The 22,023-nt window shown below is 40.2% G+C and overlaps 2 protein-coding genes across 2 annotated transcripts in view; one reads left to right on the top strand and one right to left on the bottom strand.

The window, feature by feature from the left end:
• FGG (fibrinogen gamma chain) lies at window positions 1-5,370 on the bottom strand. The gene is made up of 10 exons (XM_050896156.1): window positions 5,296-5,370; window positions 5,160-5,204; window positions 4,548-4,731; window positions 4,346-4,439; window positions 3,248-3,378; window positions 2,448-2,581; window positions 2,135-2,319; window positions 1,107-1,384; window positions 593-762; window positions 1-220 (listed from the first exon to the last, which is right to left on the bottom strand). The coding sequence occupies exons 1-10, from the start codon at window positions 5,368-5,370 to the stop codon at window positions 206-208; spliced, it is 1,311 nt and encodes a 436-aa protein (XP_050752113.1). The 3' UTR covers window positions 1-205.
• Window positions 5,371-13,660: 8,290 nt separating this feature from the next.
• LOC127015575 (uncharacterized) overlaps window positions 13,661-22,023 on the top strand; it is a 70,902-nt gene continuing 62,539 nt past the window's right edge. Inside the window, exons 1-7 of the mRNA XM_050895587.1 lie at window positions 13,661-13,826; window positions 14,159-14,259; window positions 14,620-14,689; window positions 15,544-15,674; window positions 17,374-17,462; window positions 20,205-20,304; window positions 21,661-21,704. Of these exons, the coding sequence (XP_050751544.1) occupies window positions 13,661-13,826; window positions 14,159-14,259; window positions 14,620-14,689; window positions 15,544-15,674; window positions 17,374-17,462; window positions 20,205-20,304; window positions 21,661-21,704 (701 nt within the window). The remainder of the gene's footprint in view (window positions 13,827-14,158; window positions 14,260-14,619; window positions 14,690-15,543; window positions 15,675-17,373; window positions 17,463-20,204; window positions 20,305-21,660; window positions 21,705-22,023) is intronic.

Below are 22,023 nucleotides of genomic sequence, written 5' to 3'. Positions count from 1 at the left end.
AATAATCAAAAATTTATTGAGAAATTGTACAGAAAAAAATAACCATGTACAGAGGTAAGCACTGCTCAGGGAAGAGGCTTAGGCATTTTACAGTCAACGGTGTTTTATAGTCAAAACTGAACTGTGTAGTGTTAGGTAAGTTCAGTGTCTAAGTGATAAAAGATTTGTTTTCCCTGTTCAGACCAGTCTTTGTGAAATTGTCCCTTTACGAGTCTCCAACCTACAACAGAAAAAAAAGAGAGCATTTTAATGTTCTTCTAAAGAAAGAAGTACATAAGGCTATAATGACATGTTGATAGTGTTCATACATAGTTATACTAGCTGGAAATAAAAAATGTAGCATTTAAAACACATGAAAGCAAGCGATTATTTCTGATCACGAGACTATCCATTTATCTATCTGTTAAAAGAAACAGTAATGTGGAAGGTATACTAAAATCAAAGTACAAATATTTCTGTGACAAAATGGTAAACAAAGCCAACTTCTCTATGATGCAGTGGACTTAACACTTCAGCAGTCCATGCTCAGTGTCTGACATGATAACTATGTTCTGTTGTCATTTTAAATATCTCCTTGGCCCTGTGGTCGAACCTGTTTGGCGCTGCCCAAGTTGTGCTGCTGTCCATCTACTGACAGTCTGTTGAATGGGATGATTTTCATTGCAGTTTTCTTCATGGAGTACCACCGGTCACGCCACGTTGCCCAGATAATGCCATTGTCATATCCAGATGGACTAGCATCTTTTGATGTGTACACACCACCTAAAAAATATCAGTTGGAGCAAAACAGTTAGTTGCTTTCTAAAATAGTTAAAGTGCCCATACATTTTTCATGTACTAACACCTCCATGGCATCCCTGGGCGTGCTAACAGGCTCCGTTCACTGCCCTTCTCCCCCTAGTTTGCTTCTCTCAGGACTGATTGCCCACTTTGAGCTGGAGAGCAGCCATAAGTTCCTACTGCTGGTGTTAACAGTTACTGCAAAGAATGGGCTACGCCAGCTTTGGGAAATCCAGACGGCAAAACTTACTCAATGAAAGTGACCCATTTTTCTTTGTCACTGAAATGTGGTGTCCTGGGTTATAGCTATTTAGAAGATACTTTACCTATATAATATTTGCCATTGAGGTGGCCAGCATGACATCTATTCATCCACCATCCAGATCCATCTTGCTCAGCACAGTTGCCAGCGAAGTTATCGTTGTCATTATCATAGGTACTGAACCGCATGCCATTATGATAGGTAAAGGATTTGTCACTTGGATCGTCTCCAAAATCAAAGCCATCAAAGGCATCCCCGGCTTCACCACCGATAAAGTAGGCATAAGTCAGTCGATACTTGTCGTCTTCACTTCCCACTTTGAATACAGCATAGTCAGCAGTGCTGTTAACAAAGGAGAATGGTTAATATGAGCATGCTGCATTCCCAGTACAGGCACAAATGAAAAATACATAGGGGTTAGAACTGCAGAAAAGGCATTTATGGCATCCTAGCATTTGAAAAGCAATTGGTTTTGCATGATTGTGCACCTCAGTTAAATGACACACATCCAACCAACTTCTGTGCTCCAGTATGAGACATGTTTTCTGACTACTAGTCTTCAGTGATGTATGAAAGATCTACATTATATAAACACACATATATATATATCTCCCAGGTTCATAATGCTGAGGCTTACGTAGGTCATGAGGAAATTCTTGGTGGGAAGAAGGAGCGGGTGTCTCAAGAAATAGCAAGGATAGTAAGCCCTCCTGGAGAATGGAATACATAGAATAGAAAACAATAGAATAGAATAGAATAGAATAGAATAGGTTCAGTTGGAAGGGACCTACAATAATCATCTAATCCATAAGATGCGTAAGTTGTGAAGAAACTTGAAGAGAAGAAAGAGATTCCTTCTGTCAAATAAACTAGCGCTGCCAGCATGTAGCCTTCAGACACGCACGTGTGCCTGGCAACAAGTCACACATGGTGTCTGCTGTCACAGCTGTGAGTTCAGGAGCCAAAGCAGTGTCCTATGCATGTTAGCAGGTCTAAGGGCTCATCTTTTCTTCAGAGAGCTGTACAAACTGAAGCAGTAGTGGGAGCAGTAGGTTTTAAGCTTTCTTTTTCAGAAGCATCATGAGCAAATACCCTTTTTTGCCACTCCAGTCCTCCAGTTCTATTCGTAAGGTGTATGGCAGAGTGGACTGCGTAGTTATTAAATGAATCTTTTCATTGCCCAGCCAGAATTCAGTGGTGTCGTCTGGAGACAGATGTCCAAATCCTTCCTTGTACTGAACCCAATTTTTCTTGAAGTCCTCACTCCCGTCCAGTCTCTGGGGGAAAAAAAAACCAAAACCAAAATCAAAAACCTCAATCAAAAAGATATGTATCTTCTGTAGGTAAACAAAAACAGTGCTGATGCAATAAGCTTGCTCATGGCAATAATACATAAGTGGCATACCCTCTGTAATACTGTCCAGCCGTTGCCATATGAGTCAATCTCACAGTAGACTAGGAATGACTGCTTGGCTTTTTGAGGCTTGATAAAGTAAAGACCACTTTTTCTGGCACCTTTATTTGCAATGTCTTGACAATCTGAAGTAAAGATATTCAAAGGATCGTTATTAATCTAGCTACAGTTCTATCCTCATGTTTATTTGATATGGTAACTTTCTTAGTGCAAGAAATAGAATTCATCTAAATGTCATTGTTGCAAAGTTAGCTATTTAGTCCCCATACTTCAATGTCATTGCCCTAAAAAATTCTACTGAAGGTCACAGGACTTCTGTAAAATGAGGAGGAATTTAGTCTCACACAGAGTTTAAGCAACTTAAATGTAAAATATAGTCATTGCATTAATTTCTACAGCAACAAAAAAGGCACTTTTGGAGCTAATGGAATAATTAAATTTTTTTCAGGTGACTCAGTAGAAATGTGATAATGAGTTATCTTCTGTTTGTCCTATGTCCATGGAAACTCTACTCATGTGCCTCATGTTTAGCATACATTTTGGGATAATCATATTTTGGCCAAAAAGGCCAAAGGAGCAATTGAGACCTCTGTTCCATCTGAGCGCCTTGTTTGCAGAGCATCTACCTAGCACTTATATTGATCCAAGCACTAGTTTCATAACTTGCAATCTTATATATCTTTGCAGAAATCTATGGCCCATAAGATTACAAATAACTCATCGCTGTGATGCCAACTGGTGATACTTGTAACTGAATTAACCCTCCACCATACACGAAGCATTTTGCGCACCTCTTCCAGTTGTCTCCTCTATTTCAGCTCTGTCTGTGCATGGCTCCTGACAGTGTGACTCAAGCTGGGCAATCTTCTGTTTCAGCTGTGTGATCCTGTTGCTGTTCAATATATGTGTATCTGTCAACTGTCTGGACAGAGAGACATAAAAATGGCTTGTTGTTTCAGCTGTTTCTGAATATGTAATACACATTTCCCTGCACACATGCCTCACCTATGTAGCATGCTGCTACATACACCCCTGTAAAAGGGGGTGCCTCTATTAGCACTGATATTTAAAGTTGAGGAAACTAGCCAAAATAGGAAAGCACACACTTAACCTTATGCAAAACTTGACTTGATTCTAATCAGCAAAACACAAACCAGTAATTAATGTATGAATATAACTCTATGGAAAGTTTTTCTTTGTTCTCCTGAAGTAAATGATAAATTATTCCTCTTTAATTATGGATGCATTTGTAAAACATAAATGCTGTAAATAAACTGCTGCAAGTGTCAGAATGCCTAAATCATCTTTGATATAATGTTATAGAAGTGTAGACTTTTCTACATTCAGGTCAAAAAACATATCCTTAAGATTTAGAAAAGTTAATGATGTTTTCAATTTTATTTTCAATGTCAGTTACAAAAAACTACCACTGAGTTTATAGTTACTTGTGATTTATATCAATGTACCTGAGCTGATTTTCATGGATATATGCAGCAAAATTAGCCAGAGTGAATGATTGTACAAATATTCCACACAGTCTGCATTACAGCACAAACTTATATTAACAAAATCTCTGAAGGTCATGAAAAAAAATTTAGAAGTAGCTGGCACAGCAAAAGAAACATAAATAAAAATATCGCCAGGCTTCCTGGCATTCTTATCTTGCACTTCTCGCACAATTAATGGCTGATGCAGATGAGCAGAGAATGCAATATCAGATCCTCATGATCCTTCTGTGCCTTGCTAGGCAGCTACTAATGACCGTGTGGGCACAATGGCCCACATGAGCACAAAAGACCTTTCTGAGGGAGCCTTAGCTACACTTGATAAAAGAACAGAAAGAAAACGATTTGAATTGTCAAGTGATATAAAAGGTAGAAGATACCTACTGTATAGTACTTTCATGAGACAAAATAGTGGATTCATATCTGATAATTTCTTCAATTATTTTCTTGGACTTTCGAGTAAAATCATCAATTGAATCTGTAAAACAGACAAAGGTATAAAACTATTGCAATTGGGGCAAATCAAAAAACAAGAAAACTACAGAAATTATATTTTTCAGTTGTTTAGTTATTTTTATATTCTCACTTGGTAGTGTCTGCTTCTCTGGAGGATAGAGGCTTTGGATGTGTTGAATCAAATGTTCTGCTGTTACTGTGGAGTTAGTAATTTGCCGCAAAATTCTCTCCATTTCCTGTAGTTCATTATCGATAGTGAGTTGGTATTTATTAAAGAAATCTGCAATGCCACAGGTCGTTGGGCAGTAGCTACCCTAAAGGGAAAAGAATAATAATTGGCAATGTTTCAGGAGCAAAAACAGGAGAGCAGAATATTTGGGCAGGGGGACTTTCAGGCACTGCTTATATAAATGATTGTGGATAAAAAAGGGCAGGCATTTGCCACTTTGTCTGCTGTACTTGAATTTACAAAGGCAGTTTACTTTCACACTGTGTGCACACACAGCAAGAAAACAGTGCATGCTATTACTTGTAGCATCTTCTGGATATATGCTTTCATCAACAGTGCAGCCTCCCATACATTTTTACCAAGCGTATACAGCTATTAATAAATAACAGGTTTAAGCACAGTGCATTTAATAAGTATCGAAAATGATGAGGATCAAGTGATAATGGTAGTTAATCAGCGTAGGAAAGCTTTAACTAGACTCTTAAGATAACAGAAAATCGTTCAGGTACTTACAAATCGTTCATCTAATATGCAGCAGTTTTCCCTGGTAGCAATGTACTGAAGAGAAGAAAGAAGACCACTTTCAGTGAATTTTCTCCAACAGCGCTTTCTGCACCGACGTGTTTTCTAACACTGTCTGTTCACTTACCGCCATGCTCGTAGAGAAGAGCAGGGAGAGGAGAGGCCCCAGGGGAGCCCAGCTGCGCAACCTCAGCAACATCATGTCTGTCCCACCGGGTGCTGCCGACTGCTTGGTGCAGTCGTGCAGTCAGCAGCTGACAATGTTCAACCCAGCACAGGGCAGCAGCAGTTTAAGTGAGCAGCCTGAAGCTGGGGGCGGGCACCAGGAGGTGGCGGGAAGAGGTGGGGTAGGGGTTTGAGGTGGATTCCCAGAATTTGTACACATCTCTTACTCCTCCCATTTTCAGAACCTGCTTCCCACTTATCCACTTGATCACTGCTCCCCCCAGAAGGTCTCAGGGGAGGCAGGAAGGTGAGACAAGTCATGGAGATGCTAGTTCTAGTAACAGGAGTGTAAGGAAACTCACACATGGCTTCAGGATGGGGCTGGCAGAAGTTTCACTCAAACAGCACAAGAAAAAGGCACGGTAGCTATTTGAATTATGTGTAACAACTATCAACAGCCTAACAATAAATACTGTTTTGCGGTTACGTAGTACTTTCCCATCACAGATTTCAATGTGCTTTGCAAAGAGAATCAACATCATTTTCCCTATTCTGCAGATGACAAAACTGAGGCAGAGAAAGGTATGAAGTCATGTTGGGCAGTGGCATATCTGGAAAAGAGGCCTGTGGTATTTCTCACAGGCAATGAAAGCATGAATCTTCCCTATCCTTCAACTCAAGGAGTCCATTTGAACAACTTTACTCAAAGCTTCCTTGCTGGTCAACTAATGTTGTCAGAATCTGCCTTATTCAATACACCTACCAGACTGGTTGACAGGCTCCCTCTTCTGCTACAGGCTTTATCCCAGCCAAATTATTTTATGTATGTGCTTCTGCTTGCTATCCGTACTAATAGCATTAATAGCTTTCTGCTCATGCCCTGCACCTGATCTTTAGGCTGTGGCTTCTCCAGAGAAAGCCTGCTTTTGTGTCTGTACAGTATCATGTGTGATGAGACAATGTTGAATGAGGCTTTTGACTTCAATACATGTTTGACCAAATGATGGAAAGAATAGTGGGACTGGGGCTCACTGCTAGATCTGTTGTTACTGGTTGTCTTTGTGATTTCAGGCAAATGACTTCACCTCTGTACAGCAGGATCGATGTTTCAACTTTGCTTAATAGGTATTTAAAATCCATGGACAAAAACACTCTATAGAAGCTAGATGTTATACTGTTACAAAATTAGACATGATTATATCCTGAAACGTGGAGAGTTCCTGACCTGTATATCCTCTTTTCATCTGGTCACACCTGGTCAAACAGAAAGTTACCATCATGTTCGAGGATCCGGACGCATATTGCCAGAAGCAAATCTGAGCATTTATGATGCTAAAAACGAAATTTATGGGACACTTATGTGAAGCTGTAGCACTGTTCATGGGAGAGTCAGCTTTTGAGTAACTGTACTGATGACCAGTGAGTTACCTGCCAGGCTGCCAAAAGGTCTTTCCAAAGGATGACCAATGTTAGAAGTTTGCCCTTCCAAATCTGGCATTAATTACCTTCAAGAGTCATGTGCTGAACATGCTTCCGTTGTCCTTACTGATACAAATAGGACATGGATCCACCTTTTACATGGTTAGCTCTGTTTCCTAAAGAGTGAAAACAAAGTAAATAAAACTGGGTAAAAGTCTACCTGCTCTTGTGTTTTCTATCGTTGCTTCATTAGTGCTGTTAACATGGACTCAGGAAACTACCCGTGAATCTGCTTGCCACTGCTGCCCACACATTGCTTGAGCTTGCTTTGCTGCTTCATTGGCTGCAGGTTATTTTTTGGCATGAGAATGACACAGGGTCCAGAGGATCCTGGAGGTACAATTTCAGTGGCTGTGCACCACCTGGATTCCCTTAGATACGATTATATAGCGTGAGCAGGTTGCTGGCATGAATTTTGTAAAATAACTGGCCCAGCTTCAACCACAGCTGTACACTCAAGAATGCAGATGGGCATGTAATGTTCATGACACAATAGGTGAACCACATAACACAATCCAGGTATCCCTCATCCTTTAACAGAGTAAAGAACATACCCTTCCCTTTTATCACTAATAGTAGTACATAAAGGTTTGAAACTCTTTCAGAGTTAACAGCGATAACACAAAATTATCACTGTATAGATCTACATTCATGAAGGAATCGATCTTAAACATTGCATTGATGATTACCAAGTATCTGTACACTGCATTTATAAGTGTTGCCTAGTTGTATTTCTGGTTACAACCTCTTGTACTTCTTAGCAGTAGATGTAAATATTTGAAACTCACAATTTTTTTGTTTGCTTTACCGATTACATGGTCATGATTTAGCCTTGAATAATTAATCCTTTCATATCTTTGCTTCCTTCTCTTTTCTTCTATGGTTTCACCTTAGAAATAACTTATTCCTGCTTTTCATTAAGTTGAAAACAACGTGTATTCTTAGTGGAATGGCTATGTAGTATTTTTCCTCCCTTACATACCATTTTGTCTTGGTTGGTCCTGACTGCAAAATAGCTGACCCATTTACCAAACAAATGTGCTAGAGATCTAGTTGTACCCTGAGACGTGTCCAACATAATTTGACTGTGTTGATTTTCTGGTCAGTTTTTTCTTTCCAGTAAGTCTATTTGCTGATTTGGCAACAAATGAGGAACAATTCGTGTTGCACAGGCAGAAGGAAGAGTTCTCAAAGTCAGTTTACTTTTTTCTTGCCATTTTTGAGTAGATAGTAAAGGTGAATCATTATTTGTTTAAGAGAGCTTTCTTCAACTCAATTTTGATTAGCATTTTTGTCAAACAGCCACTGGGAGACTATCCAACACCTTCCCATTATTCATGGTAAATCTTCCCTCAGAAACACAAATCAGAAGAAATATGCTTGTGTTTGTAAATTAGTTCCTGAATATCACAGTATTCTTATGGCTGTATTGGAAAAACAACTGTTTTTTAAACTTATGACTCATACTTACATGCCTTAAGAGTCTAACTTGAAAAATCAGTCCATACCATTTCAGAAATGCTACAGTGATGCATTTTAACATTTCCAATGGGGTTTTCTTATTGTTTTAACTGAAAGTGTTCAGTGGACTTGACTTGAACTTGCCTTTTTTTTTTTTCAGATACTCCAGAAGTTGATTTTCTTATGTAAAAATAAATACCAAAAATAAATGTTGAAAACCCCCCAAAAGTAAATATTGAAAAAAATCGCCTACTTTGCTTTGCAATCCATCATCAATATGCATTACCCTGCTTGTACTACTAGTAAGCTATACAGATTAGTGGGCAAAATCCCCTTCGCTAGGTCAATCAATGAGTGAGTGATAGTTAGGATGAGAAATAGAGACGACTAAAAAGCTGTCTAAAAAGTCATCTAAAAAGATGACTTAGCAGCTGTCTAATTGAAGTTATGCTGCACGTGTGCTATAAAACCAACTGCTTTACAAACAAGCAAAAAAGTGAAAATGAAAAAAGAAGTTTTGTAACTCATCTTTCTCTTTCTCTTTCAATATTCAAAACTTGGGCAAAAGGTAAATGGCAACGTTTTTGCCAATCCGATAGTCCACTCTGTGCAACAGACTTCTTCCTCACCCTTCCTGAAGTGAAATGCCTGAAGGATTCATGAGTCAGCAAGAATCGACTCTCAGTTGCTCTACATGGGAGAGGCTTTTGTTTCTTTTCACTTATGAAACCAGTACAGATATTCACTATGCTTCTGTTCAGATACAGGCTGTAAATGGTTCTGTTTCTGAGGAAAAGTATGAAATGTCAGCTATGGCTTTCCATTTTGGAAAGAATTCATGGGATATTTTGCTGCATGCATGCTGTGAATACAGAAATTTCACTCACTTCAGAATGTATTCTTAAATAATGATGGGATATTATATTTTTTTAAATCTAAGCAGGGAAACTGCACTGATGCATGATTGATAAAAGTAATTTGGTTTGTGACTCATGTTCTGGTGGTCATTTTTTCCAGTACTTTTTCTACAGCATATAGCAATGTAAAAGACCCTTTGATTTCTGCAAAGAATAACCAAGGGTTTTTTTTGTAGCTAATGCATCATTGCTTTAATACATAGTTCTTATTTTGATTTCAAATATTATTACAAACAAATTTTCAAAAGTATTTAACAATCAAAAAGGCCAAAAATCAAGACACCTCATTTTTACAGTACATCTGAAAATACCTCATGTCCATAAGCCTGATGTTTGATGGTTTGAATGAGCTATTATCTTACTTTTAAAAAATCCTACAGTCTTTTTAATGCTTACTTCCTTTCATACATTTCAGATTTTATTTAAACTTCGTTCAAATGTTAAGGAATTAAGAGAGAACATATCTCCTAAACACAACAGAAATGTGTTACAAAGGAACAAAATCAATATAGTTCAGAAGATTACGTATATTATTGCATTGTCACAACTGAGTTTTTTCCGAGTCCCAGAGCATAGGATGTTATACTTGAACATGCTAAAAATCTACTAAAATACTACAAACCCCCAAACCATGAGCTGGGATCAGTTAAACATCATTATTGAGCTGTGAGTTGTTTGTGCCTTATATAGGGGTATTAGATGCAACATGGCAAATTCTCTCCCTTTACTGATTTACAGAGATCATTTTCAACTGTTGATTCACTTAGAAAAGGTTGGTTTTCAGACTGTCTGCAAAAGAGAGATTGCAATGTATGCTTTACCTTGAGGGCAAGAGCGGTGAACTCCATTTGTTAAACAAAGAGATGCACTAATTTGTGGGAATGAGATAAGTAATAAATTCAAATATTTGCTGAATATTTTGTAATTAGTTGAGAGGACAGAGCCTCAATAAACTAAACAGGGCCTCCTCAATAAACTAAAATATCTGTCGGTATCTGCTGATACTATTGGTTTGGAGAGGAACTTATTTAAAGTGACATTAAAGGAAACACAGCAAAAATGTAATATATTTCACAATAAAACCCTGGTCTGTGAAATACTTTGCTTGTACTTTTTTAAGCAGTCAGAGGAAGCCTGACTGTCAGAAAAATCCTAGAATAATGACAGAAAGTGTATTTGCTTTGGGAAAATGTACTCTGCATTGTCCTCCCTGACTTCCAGGATTAGCTCTGAACGCTATTAATTCAGGATGACGGTAGTAGAAGAATGAATTTCACATTTCTTTTACACATCATCTGTGCTCCATGCTGGTGCACAAATCTCTTTACAGGGAGGGAAGCACAGGCCTACATTTGAAACATTAATGGCACTACCACAATAAAAGTAAATCTAAGTATTTAGGGTCACTGAAGGAAACCGAATCTCAGACTGACCTACATTTGAACCATGAACAGGAAAAAAATTATATTCTTTATTTTTTTACTCTGTAACCTTTTTCTTTCTCCAGCATAAAAATTAAAGCCAGAAGGTTTTTTTCCCCTTCCTTGTCACAATTTATGAGATGAATTAAAAATCTGGCTTACTCTTAAAAGTTGTACATTAAGCAATGGAGCCAGTGGGTGTCGATTCCTACCATGCGACAGAGGTATGGCGTCTATTATTGTTGACCCGTATCCCCTACATAGGCCAAAAATACATTAAGTTTTTTACTAGCACCTCCATGTATGAATTTCACATGGGGTTGTTACTGACTGTAGCTTCTTCTGGGCTTCACCGACAACCACACAGTGCCATCTGATGTCCTCAAAGGGCAATAAACTGTTTCTAAAATCTGTTAAATCACATAAAGGCCAAAATCTCAAAATTACAACTTGACCATCACAGAACATTACTTCCCAAGCCTACCTGGAAAAGAGCCTCTAAATAACTTGCCTCTGTTTTCATCAAAACAATCCTAACCTCACGTATGAAACAATAGGCTCTGAACTAATAATTACTGCAGCACTGTCTTAGTATCTTACACATGTTGGATATTAGTTCTCTCACACACATGTAAACATCCATATGCAAATTTGCTAAAATTGTATTCATGCTCGCTAAGGGCTTTAAAACGGTTTCTGGCAAAGCACGATCCAGCCCATCGCAGAACCACGAGCAGTCGCCGTCAAAATCCCCGCCACAAAAATATCTGGAAGAAGTTAAGAGCATGAAGCACCTTCCGGATTCCAAGACCGTTCTACCAACGCACACGTGCGCGTGCGAACATTTAGATCGCCACACGGGTAAAACGCACGGTCAAACGCGCTGGCCGCTCGGCACGGCACGGCCCGGCCCGGCACGGCGCAGCCAGCCCCGGGGTGCCGGCGGCCGGAGGCGACGCTGTGCGGAGCCGGGGGTGGCTCGGCGTGCGGGGCGGGCGGGCGGGCGCGGGCGGCGGTGAAACACAGCCCTCTACCGGCCTCCGCGTCGCTCTGTTGGAGCAGCCGTGCCTTCTGACGCCCACAGGTTCAGTTTTGCGGCATGACATCTCGGCCCAGCCCCCTTTGTGCAGGAAATGTTTTGCTTACATGCGCGGGTTGTGAATGATCGCGTCTGTGAGTGAGTGGCATTGGGTTTGGGTATGTTTAAGCGCAGGAGTGAGTGAGGACTGGAGCATGTTGATTATGGAGTCTCAGCCAAGGTAAACTGCATCTGAATTTCACCACAGGGTTTGAGACCGTTGCAGGACTTGCCGAGGATGAGCCACGTTTCCTGCTGCGTTACAGTATGTTGGAATCTTACCGCAGTGTATTCCATATTGAAACGCACATGGAAGACACTTCAAAATTTAACTACAGAAAGCGTTTGTCTTTATGGCTATACTGATAGCTTTGTATTTTGTACCAGGCGGTGATCTTTCAGGTTCTTGCTTCAAAGCTTACTTTAAGGAGCTACAATAAATACACATTGGTGTGTTTAGGACAAAGCTGTCTGGAGTTAGCTAAGTATACATAACATGTTTTTTTCCCCCACTGTGATTATTTGGATGTTTACCAGTTTATAGGGACTCAAAACCTGCAAGCTTCCAACATAATAATTAAAAACTTTAATAATTTAGTAATCAAAAGTTTGGTCCTCTCTATGTGTAGGGAACCAACTTTTCCCTCTCTGTGACCTCCTTGGTTCTGTCTGTTCAGTAACTTAGTACAGTAATTGTTCATAGTTTCTTAGGCACTTGGAAGGTTAGAAGATGGTGCTTTACGGCCTTTTTGCAACAGGAAAACATTGCACCTTCCTAAATAAAGAACCAAATTCTAAGATCACAGCATGACTATTTTCTATCTACTCTCAACTGCATCGTTTCTAACTGCAATTAGAATTAGTCTAATTGGACGCTTTATCAACAATTTTCAAAAGTACTTATTTAAATATTTTCAACACGGCTACTTTTTACATCAGTGAAACCACCTCTCATCATCATATACTTAGCATCGTCAGCGTCACACCGAATGTTGTATTTTTCAGCATTCCTGCAAAGACCCCAAATTTTGGAAATGTTTCATTTGCAAGAGATTGTTGAAAACCACCTAGAATCAAAGCGTATGTGTTAAGGCAGACCTAGCAGTTATTGCATCGCATCAGCATGTAAGACTCCAATTCAGTCACAGTCCTTGTCATATCAGACGAACGACGTGGATTTTCTCTAGACAGGGAGTCACTCTGAAGTACCTCTACGTGACTAGCCCTGCGTGGAGACGTTCAAAGACAGCCCTCGGATTCAGACTTCAGGACTGGGAAATCGTTCCTCCTTATATACCGGGGAATTTGCCAGTTTGGTGACATTTACCTCATGTCCACTGACTAGAAATTCAGTCTGGGACCTGAGAAACCCTTCCTGTCAAAACTGAGGCGTGAACTCCCACAGAAAGCCTTATTTTTTAATAAACGCATTTTTTATTTAGGGGAGGAGGAAAGGGTTTCATGAAAATTTCATAATCCGACTATCTGACATGCTTTTGACGTTGCCACAACCCCGAACGGCGTCTCCACTTCTCAGGTTAACCCCACCACCCCACGCGTGGCGCTTCAGGAGTGACACGGGTGCCCTTGCCAACCCTGCAGCACCTGAGGGAGGCGGCAGCCCAAGCCCGCCTGCCACTGACCACGTCCGGCGTGGGCCAGAACAAAACCAGACGCCGCGTTTAGGCACGACCTGGAGCGCAGCCACCACAGCCGTTCAGCTGCCCGGCGCTACGCGCTGAACAAAGCGGGCCAGCCGGGCCGAGCGGGGACTCCCGGAGCCCCTGTCCTTTTCCCCAGCAAACTCGGGCTCTATAAACTTTCTCCCGTCCCTGTTCCCAACCTCCTCCCCACGCCCCCGGCCCGTCCCCAGCAATCTGCTAGGCCGCTGCCGCGGGTTGGGCCGGGCCGGGCCGGGGCGGGCCCGGGCCTCAGCCAGGGGCGGTGCCCGCCAGCCCGCCCGCCGCCACCATGAGCTGCGCCGCGCTGCTGGGGCTCCGGGGGCCGCGGCTCCTGGGCGCCGCCGCCCGCCCGCCCCGCTGGAGCAGGCGGCGCAGCGCCGGCTGCGAGCCCCCGGCGGGTTCCGCGGTGCGCATCGGCTGCGCTTCGGGCTTCTGGGGGGACACGGCGACCGCAGGTAGGCGGCGGCGCGGGGCCGGCGGCGACGGCTGCGGCTGCCCGCGGGGGCGGCGGGGAGACCCGGCCGGGCGGCGGGGGCGGTCGCTGGGGCACCGAGGCCTGGCGAGGCCGCCGGGCGGGCAGCGGCTGCCAGCGCCGCAAACAGCCCCGTTGCGTAAGCGGCCGGGCCGGGGCTGCCGCCGCACGCCCGGGCGGGGCGGGCCGCCCGCGAGGCCGTCACCAAGGGCAGGGGCGGGGCGGGGCGGCCCGGCTCGCCTCAGCCCTGCCCCGCGGCTGCGGCCGGGCCGGGGTACCGCGGTGCTAACGGCGGGCTCTTCCCTGCCCCGCCAGTGCCGCAGCTGCTGTACGGAGGGAAGCTGGATTTCCTCGTCTTCGATTATCTCTCCGAGATCACCATGTCGTTGCTGACGGCCGCCAAAGCCCGGTCTCCCGTAAGTAGCTGCCGGGAGCTGCTGCCCCAGCCCCAGCGAGAGGGCCGGGCTGGGTGGGGTGTAGCCCCGCGGTGAGGCGGGTGGGCTCCGGTGCCTCCCGAGCTCTCCTCCGACCCGAGTCACTCGGAGTCCGTTTAAGATGTGTCAGGTTATGGGGACACGTTTGCTTTTGTGTACTTCTTAGTTGCATGTATTTGTTTATTTTCATATATTCAGTTTCATCTAGTAAAAGCATTCACATCCTTTTCTATAGCATTACCCAACTAGTTGTTCTTCCCTGTTTTCTCTTTTCTGTTAACCAAGAAAAGGGGTTGGGTTGACTTAACAGTAACAAAGGGTTACAGCTTTTAATTCTTTCAGGTTTTAGGTTACACTCCGGATTTTGTCTCTGCTGCCATGGCTCCCTATATAAAAGATATTCACAGGAAGGGTATGCTACTCTTTGCATGAGTTTGTATGTTAAGTTCACTTGCTTAGATGAGTTTTGTATGGCTTCTATTACTGTAAACAGCCGCTTTTTACCCTAGCGTTTTGCTGTCCTATAGGAATAATGTTTTAAACATCAGCAAAAGTCCCATCGTAATGGATGTGAAGTGCAGGTCTGATGGTGACATTTAAATTGGGTTAATTTGAAATGTTTGTTATAATCTCTGTGTATTTCTTATTGTAGCTTTAATTTGTGAATGGAAGATCGCTTTACAGATCTTTGTTAAAATGTGAGATCTAGACGTTTTCAGTGCAATCTAAAAGTTTTTCAACATTCCCATATAGTTCTAGAATATCACTTAACTTTTTCTGTTTACATTAGAAAGCTGTGAAGCTGTACTGCACTTGAGAGGACAAAGGGAATTACTTCTAAGTACCCAATACCTTGCTAACACAGTCTGGCATTTATAGAGATAGATGCATATTTTTGCTAAAATGCAGTTGTTTGGAGAGCATGGATGCTTGAATGACAAATACTGTTGGTGTCAAATACTGTTTGTGTAGGAGTTGTTTTGATACTATCTGTCTGCTTCATCATGTATGTCTTTTTGGTCGCTTTCTCCTTCCATGCATGAAGGAAAGATGAGAAGTATCTATAACAATTATTTTTGTGTAAACAATTTTGCATTGACTTATTCTGATCCTTTCACATATTTTAATGTGATTCTAGTACTTTACTTGATTAGAAGTCTGACACCTTGCAAAGATGATATTTTGCTTGTGTTTCAGCACACTTTAAGTTTTTAAAATACAAGTGATTGTTGATGCTGCTGAACTTAATTTGTCTTTTTTGTTTAGGTGTTCGTGTCGTCAGTAATGCTGGTGGAATTAATCCACTGGCTTGTGCAGCTGCCCTTCAGGAGGTGGCAAAGAAAGCAGATGTTGATTTGAAAATAGCTGTTGTTGCTGGAGATGACCTAATGAGTGAGGTATTTTACTTTGTCTCAAGGCTTAGTAGCATTGTGGAAATTATTTGAGTCTACATAGCATGAAGGTGGCATTTACTGTCCTGTTGGAACTTATTTTGTGTATCTTTATGCAGTGGCCTTCTACTGTTAAAAACATCTAAAAACTGTTGTTTCATTTTCTTTATTTTTTTTTTTTATGCATGAGAACAATTCTTGGCACATCTTGCATTTGGTGTGTGATGGGGGTGAATTTTATAAGACTGTGGATCTGCCTTTATCTTTTTGAAGCAAACTGAATCTGATCTAAGGTCTGCTTGCTCTTCAGGAGAAGCTAGGATGTGCTGTTACTTATTGTTTCTGTCTAAACTAAACAATCCTGAATGTTAAATTTCTTAAATTTAAATGTGGTGTAGTTACCATGTGTTCAAATATTCATCCCTTCTAGCTGTTTTTAGTAGTTTACAGGCATTACCTGTTGTTATTTTGTTTACAGGTAGCTGTTTTTCTGTTTTTAAGTAATTAGTTTATGGCCAATGAGGTAGTGTTAAGTGGGAGGATTGAAGTTTTAATATTTTAAAAAACCCTTGAAATCTAGAGATAAAATATATGGCTTTTTTTGACTTAAAGGATGACGCTTTATGTATGAAGTCTGGTTCCACAAAAAGCCTTGGCCATACCTGAAAAGATACTGTGAAAACAGTTTACACATTGATAGTGGTGAAGAGGGGATAGGTTTGCACTGTGGTTAAATCTCTGCCTGTAACTTGGAAAATTATTTATCTGCATAGGCTCTGTTACTCCTTGCATGCTATTGAATGTGGAAGATGGTCAAGTAAGAATCTTTATTTGCAAATTACGTGCAGTGCTTGGACTTCCTTTCAAGAAACTTCTGCCCTGCTGAAATTACTTTAGCATCAGTGGTTCAGAACTTCATTACTCGTACGACAATGAAATGGTCATTATTTGAGCTTGGCACGGACGTTTCTAATCTGAAATGGATTATTTTTTATGCTATTATCGGTACATAACTTACAGGAACAAAAAAGAGACAGCTTTTACTGTCTACAGGCAACTTTTACTGTTGATACCAAACATCATAAATTACACTAGGAAATGTTATTTGTGGTTTGGAGGATTTCAATCCTTACCAGAATACCAAATTATTTCAAAGTGGAAGTTTCTTTTCCTCACTATAGATTCCCCCTGTAACTAGCGTTAGACATTGAGTCTATGCAGTCACTGGTTTCCCAGGCTGCCTAACACATTGTCAGAAACACCAACCCCCTTACCTCTCTCTCTGGAAACACAATATATTCTAAGTATCACCTGGAGCTGCAGAATTAGCCTTGTTTTCTGGCCACACCACCGTTGCCATTATGGCAGACACATTTCTGTTTGCAGGGTTTGATTTATTCAGTCCTACAGCAATTAAAGACAGTTTAGAAGCCTAGGGAATATACCAGTTCATTGTAGTTGATCGTCTGTGAATGAGCTAGCATTCTTTAAAGACTGACTTACTTTTCTGTGTGCTGGAAAACTATGGTTAAAAGTGTGTCTAGGGCTTTTAGCCATTCAACTGATTTGTATTGTTGCTAATTTTAATGATTATGCTTTGCTTAGAGTGGCTATGAAGTGGATTTACTGTCTGATACTAATAAAAGGCTTACAGTAGATACTACAAAATACTCATAGATTTGGTGTTTTGTTTCTTTTCTAACAGAAAGAGAACCTAAAAGGAGCTGGTATCACTGATTTAGAGAGTGGCAAACAATTTCCAGAGACTGTTCATAGCATGAATGTGTATCTTGGGTGAGTTATTTTAACAAGTTGTTTTTATTACGGAAAAACAATTTTAACACATTGACTACATGAAATCAGTTTGTTTTGCAGGTAGAACCACCGAGTATGTGAGGCTCACCTTTGCATTATTCAGGCAACCAGAAAAAAAAAATTTATCTGTAACTTGGAAATAAACTTTTAATTTAGAACCTTGCTAGCTGTGACTCCTTAGCATTACATCTCCTGTGAATCCTCAGGTTTTAGTTCGCGCCAAAATAGTTTTATGTTGATAATAACAATTGCAAAAATCCTTTTTCATATGCGGAGTATGCTGTTGCTGCATGGAGCAGTTGTTTAGGATGTTGTCACTAAAGAAGTGCAACCAAGGAATTAAAGTACTGGGGCACACTCTGAGTGCTGTAGGAGGTTCTGTTAGGCTGCACTGAATTGTGTCAGGCTTTGTACCATTGAAGTTTTGGAAGCTGGCTTTCCAGGACAGATCACTGTTTTGAAAGATCTCCCTTGCCTCCTTTATGATACTAAAGGCCTTCCATAAATCTCTAAATGGAGGTGTTCTAGCTACCTGTTTGTGAACAGTCACATTTTCATTGTCACCATCAACTTCTTCAGATGAATCAATGTATATCAAGTCTATCAAAGGTGAAGGACTGAGAAATGGGATGATGGTCAGGTGTTCCCAAAAGCCAACATCTCTTCCAGTCGATGATCCTGGTGATCCTGTTTTTGCTTTTCCATCCTCCATGTCATATATATCCCTCCTGTATTTCTGTTTCGTGTATTTCTAAAGTCTGTGCACACAATCCCCCCTCTTTTACATTAATCTTTATGGAAAGACTGCTGTGTGCTCTCTTTTATCATTATCATTGCACTTTCCAAAAATGCATCACTGGCAGATAGCAGGGTATGGCTGTACCTAACACAGCATGTATTTTTCTCTGTAAAATAAGAACCTTTTAATAGATGAGTCTTTTTAAATTTGTCTCTAGTGTTTTCTGTTGTTACTGGATTTTCTGTTTGTTAAACTTTGACTTGCAACATTTGCAGATCATGAGTAACTGTAAATGAAATCTAAGAAATAATGTTTAAGATTTGTAATTGTGAGAAAGTGTTCATTCCAATTCTGGTGATTCATGATTTATTCAAGAATTAAAAAAGCAGTGCAGATCAAAGCAGAGAGGACTAAAGCAGGCTAGTATGAGGATGAGGCATTTTAAAAATCCGTTACCTCTGTCTCTGCTTCATTAACAGATGCTAGAACAGTGGACTCTTGCTCTTCATTTTCTAATAAAAGCGGTATTTCTTTATGGGCCCCTTAATCTCAGTTGCATTGAAATGTAAAGCTATTACCATCCTCTTAAATTAGTTGTTTTTTAAGTTACGTTTTTCTTTGACAGCATCAGCAGTGGATGCTTATTTGTAAAGCAAATGATAAATTTATAATCACTTGTAAAACAAGTCAACATCAGAGTGTATTGGGTAAAATCTGTAAGTTCTGTAGATAGTTCACTTTTAATTCCCTAAATCTGATGATGTTTACAGTTTGAGTCTTGATTCAAGTGTGTAAACTCCATCTGAAAAATGTGCATTGGGGTATTGATCCTGAAGTGTTTCTTCTGTCCCTCCTGATTTGGGCTGTTAGGAGTTCTGTGGACTGAGTTTGCGTGCATTTTTAACAAAAAGAGCCAAACAGCTTTATTTACTGCTTCTTAAAGGTAGTTACACAGTTTTGCTATCAGTATCCTGTATGTATGTATGCAGAAACCCCATTTGTGCTTTTTACCTGTGACTGTTGCTTAACGCTATGCCCAGAGGTGTAAATTGTTTCTGTATGCTGTATATTTGCTTGTTGTTTTAGCTAGTATCCTCTGGCTCATGTAGCATTGGGGAAAAAAAAATACATACTTTTATGTTTACCTCACTAAGAGAACTTCTGTGTCTTCTAACTTACCTCTTGACAAAAACAGCCCTAAGTCTATAGAAACTGTGGAAAAACACTGCTCCTGGTTTTGTTCTTCAAGGCACATGGTTTACATGGTTTGTGTTTCCAAGCTGCCTATTTTGTGAAGAATAGAAGGATCCAGTAGATAGCATGGGTTTAGAAGCTAGGAGCCACGCACTCTGATCAAAACTTGCTCACTAAAGTGTATAAACTCAAGCGGTTCACCTGAGTGAGTATTTTCAAGCCTGACGAATTTTGACTGGGCCAACTCTTACCTGACCAATCTGGAAAATCTGTTGCCTGAGTTTCTTCAAAAGTAATGACTGCACGGTGCTCTTCTTGCAGTTGGTTGATACTGCAAGTTCTAAAAACACTTCTGGAAATTGACCTGAAAGGTTTAAAATTGGAGGGCAAAGTCACCAAGCTTTCCCTGTGAAGAATATTGGTCTTTATGCAGTCATCTACAAATGAAATAAGAGTAGCGAATCTCTGAAAAACACCATTTTCTGTTACTGATAATAGAAGTGACCCTCTATGCTATACTGTGTTCAAGACAGTTTCTATGAGCATCAAGACAAGTGTTTCAATTATGTCATTTAGGTACATGAATTTGATAGGGTGTTCTGATGACTGCTTTTTAAAATACTCTTGTTGTATATACAAAATGACGAATTGGTTGTTAAAGTTGATTTCATTGATTTCCTACGGGATTTTTAAGTGATTTTTATCCTGTGTGTGGCAGGGAACTGATTTTTTTTTAAATGCTGCTTTAAAAAGTGGAAGTACTTATTGCTGTGTTTTGTCATCTTCAGCGCAAGACCAATAAGCAGGGCTCTTGACCTTGGAGCCGATATTGTTGTGACGGGTAGATGCGTTGACAGTGGGATTGTATTAGGACCACTCATTCATTCTGTAAGTACAAGTTCATTTCCATATGATAATGAACATATGTGAATGAATATTCAGCAATCATTGTCAGACAATTTTTGCTCCTTATGAAAATGTAGATACTAAATTAAAAATAATGAGCACCTTAATTTTTTTTTTTCCTTACATGCATGAAAAGTTGCCAACTTTCACTTCTCCTAAACTTACAGCAGGGATATTTATGAACTTGTGTATCATGAAGTTGAAAAGCGTTTCGGTGAACTTAAGGAAGTCTTCCCATGTTTCACCAGTATTTCACTCTTACTCCCCCCCGCCTTTAAAATTTGGTCTGTAAGGTTAAGAAACAAGTATATTTTTCTTTACCACAAGGTGGCGGTAGTAGAGCTCATGGTGGTTTTTGGGGGGGGGGCACATGAGGTGGTCTAAACCACTGGTCTTTTTAAATGGGTAAGCAGTTTCATTTTAAGTAGTTAAGTTTCAATGCAACATTTCTCAAAGTCCTTGAATTTCAACAAATTATACAAGCAGGTTATGTGGTTTTCTGAAGTATTTGGAATAGATTATACATTTTTGTGAATGACCACGCACTGTGAAATATGGAAGCTTTCTTTTGGTGTGTATTTAAAAAAAAAAAGGTATGAGTTAGTGTCTAGTTACAAACATCCTTTCTGAAACTTCATACTCTTCTGACTTCATGCATGTCAAACATTGCCTAATCTAGAATTAAACTTTCCCATTTATAATTGCCATTATGACTTGTTATTTTATTCCTAGCTGTTTACATTCTCAAAATAGTTCTCGGTGTGTATTACTTACTCCAGAGAGGCCTTATCTAATTTATTGAAAGGTTTTAGGGAGATTTCTGCTGAGTTCTAAATAAGAAACAATGAATATATTGCTTGCACTGTGTTGAACTTGAGAAAAATAATTTCTAGTTAAACAGAAAACATACTTCCAGTTTTTAAGGATGACTGGTAGTACTCCAGGAACTGATAATTTTCAAAAGTTGAAAAAACATAGTGGTTTGTTTACATGATACAAATAGGTTCTGGACTGTTAAACCTCTGGGTTATGCAAATTTTGAATAATATGAATATTGCACTTCCAATTTTTTTGAAGAGGGTGTGACATTGAGAATTTATATTTGTTTGGGTGTATTAATAAGAGGAAAACTGAAATACATCAGAGCTTTTCTACTTACTTACTGTATAGCAACTCAAATCCACGTACAGCGCCTGCCAGTTATTGTTCTTTGGATCTATTTTTACTTAACTGCAGAGATCTAATGCATTGTTACTCAAAGCAGTGAACATACTATGTGCAGTTTTCTGTACTGTATGAAAGTTCTATATATGTAACATATTTGTATTTTTCTTCTAGTTTGGCTGGAATAGGGATGAATTTGACTTGCTGGCTGCGGGAAGGTAAATGATATGAGAAGAAATGGGTAAATTTATATTTCATATCATAATGTCAGGATAACAGAACTTTTTAAGCACTTAGTGATGTTGCATATTATCAATTCATTTATTTGAATGCTTTTGTTAGGTTTTGGATTCTTTTTTAAGGCTCACTTAATACTCTCTTGTTTGGAATTGAAATTATAGCAACTTCGTTCTGGAACCAACTTAAAATAACAAAATGAGGAAAGGAGTGAATGATTTTATTTAACAGCTTAACTTTCTCTTCCTGTCCATTTTGTGTCAAGAGGTGAAGTCTTACAGTACAGACCAGTGATTCCCA

This window comes from Gymnogyps californianus, chromosome 4, assembly GCF_018139145.2.
Source record: "Gymnogyps californianus isolate 813 chromosome 4, ASM1813914v2, whole genome shotgun sequence".
NCBI lineage: Eukaryota > Metazoa > Chordata > Aves > Accipitriformes > Cathartidae > Gymnogyps > Gymnogyps californianus.
This window is presented reverse-complemented; position numbering and strand designations above follow the sequence as displayed.

Excerpts from the sequence above, each read along its gene's own strand:
- FGG (XM_050896156.1), bottom strand. The coding sequence starts at position 5,370 with ATGATGTTGCTGAGGTTGCGCAGCTGGGCTCCCCTGGGGCCTCTCCTC. Across the intron at positions 5,205-5,295 it reads TCTTCTCTACGAGCATGGCG|TACATTGCTACCAGGGAAAA; the intron begins GTAAGTGAACAG and ends TCTTCTCTTCAG. Across the intron at positions 4,440-4,547 it reads AGAGAAGCAGACACTACCAA|ATTCAATTGATGATTTTACT; the intron begins GTGAGAATATAA and ends TCTGTTTTACAG.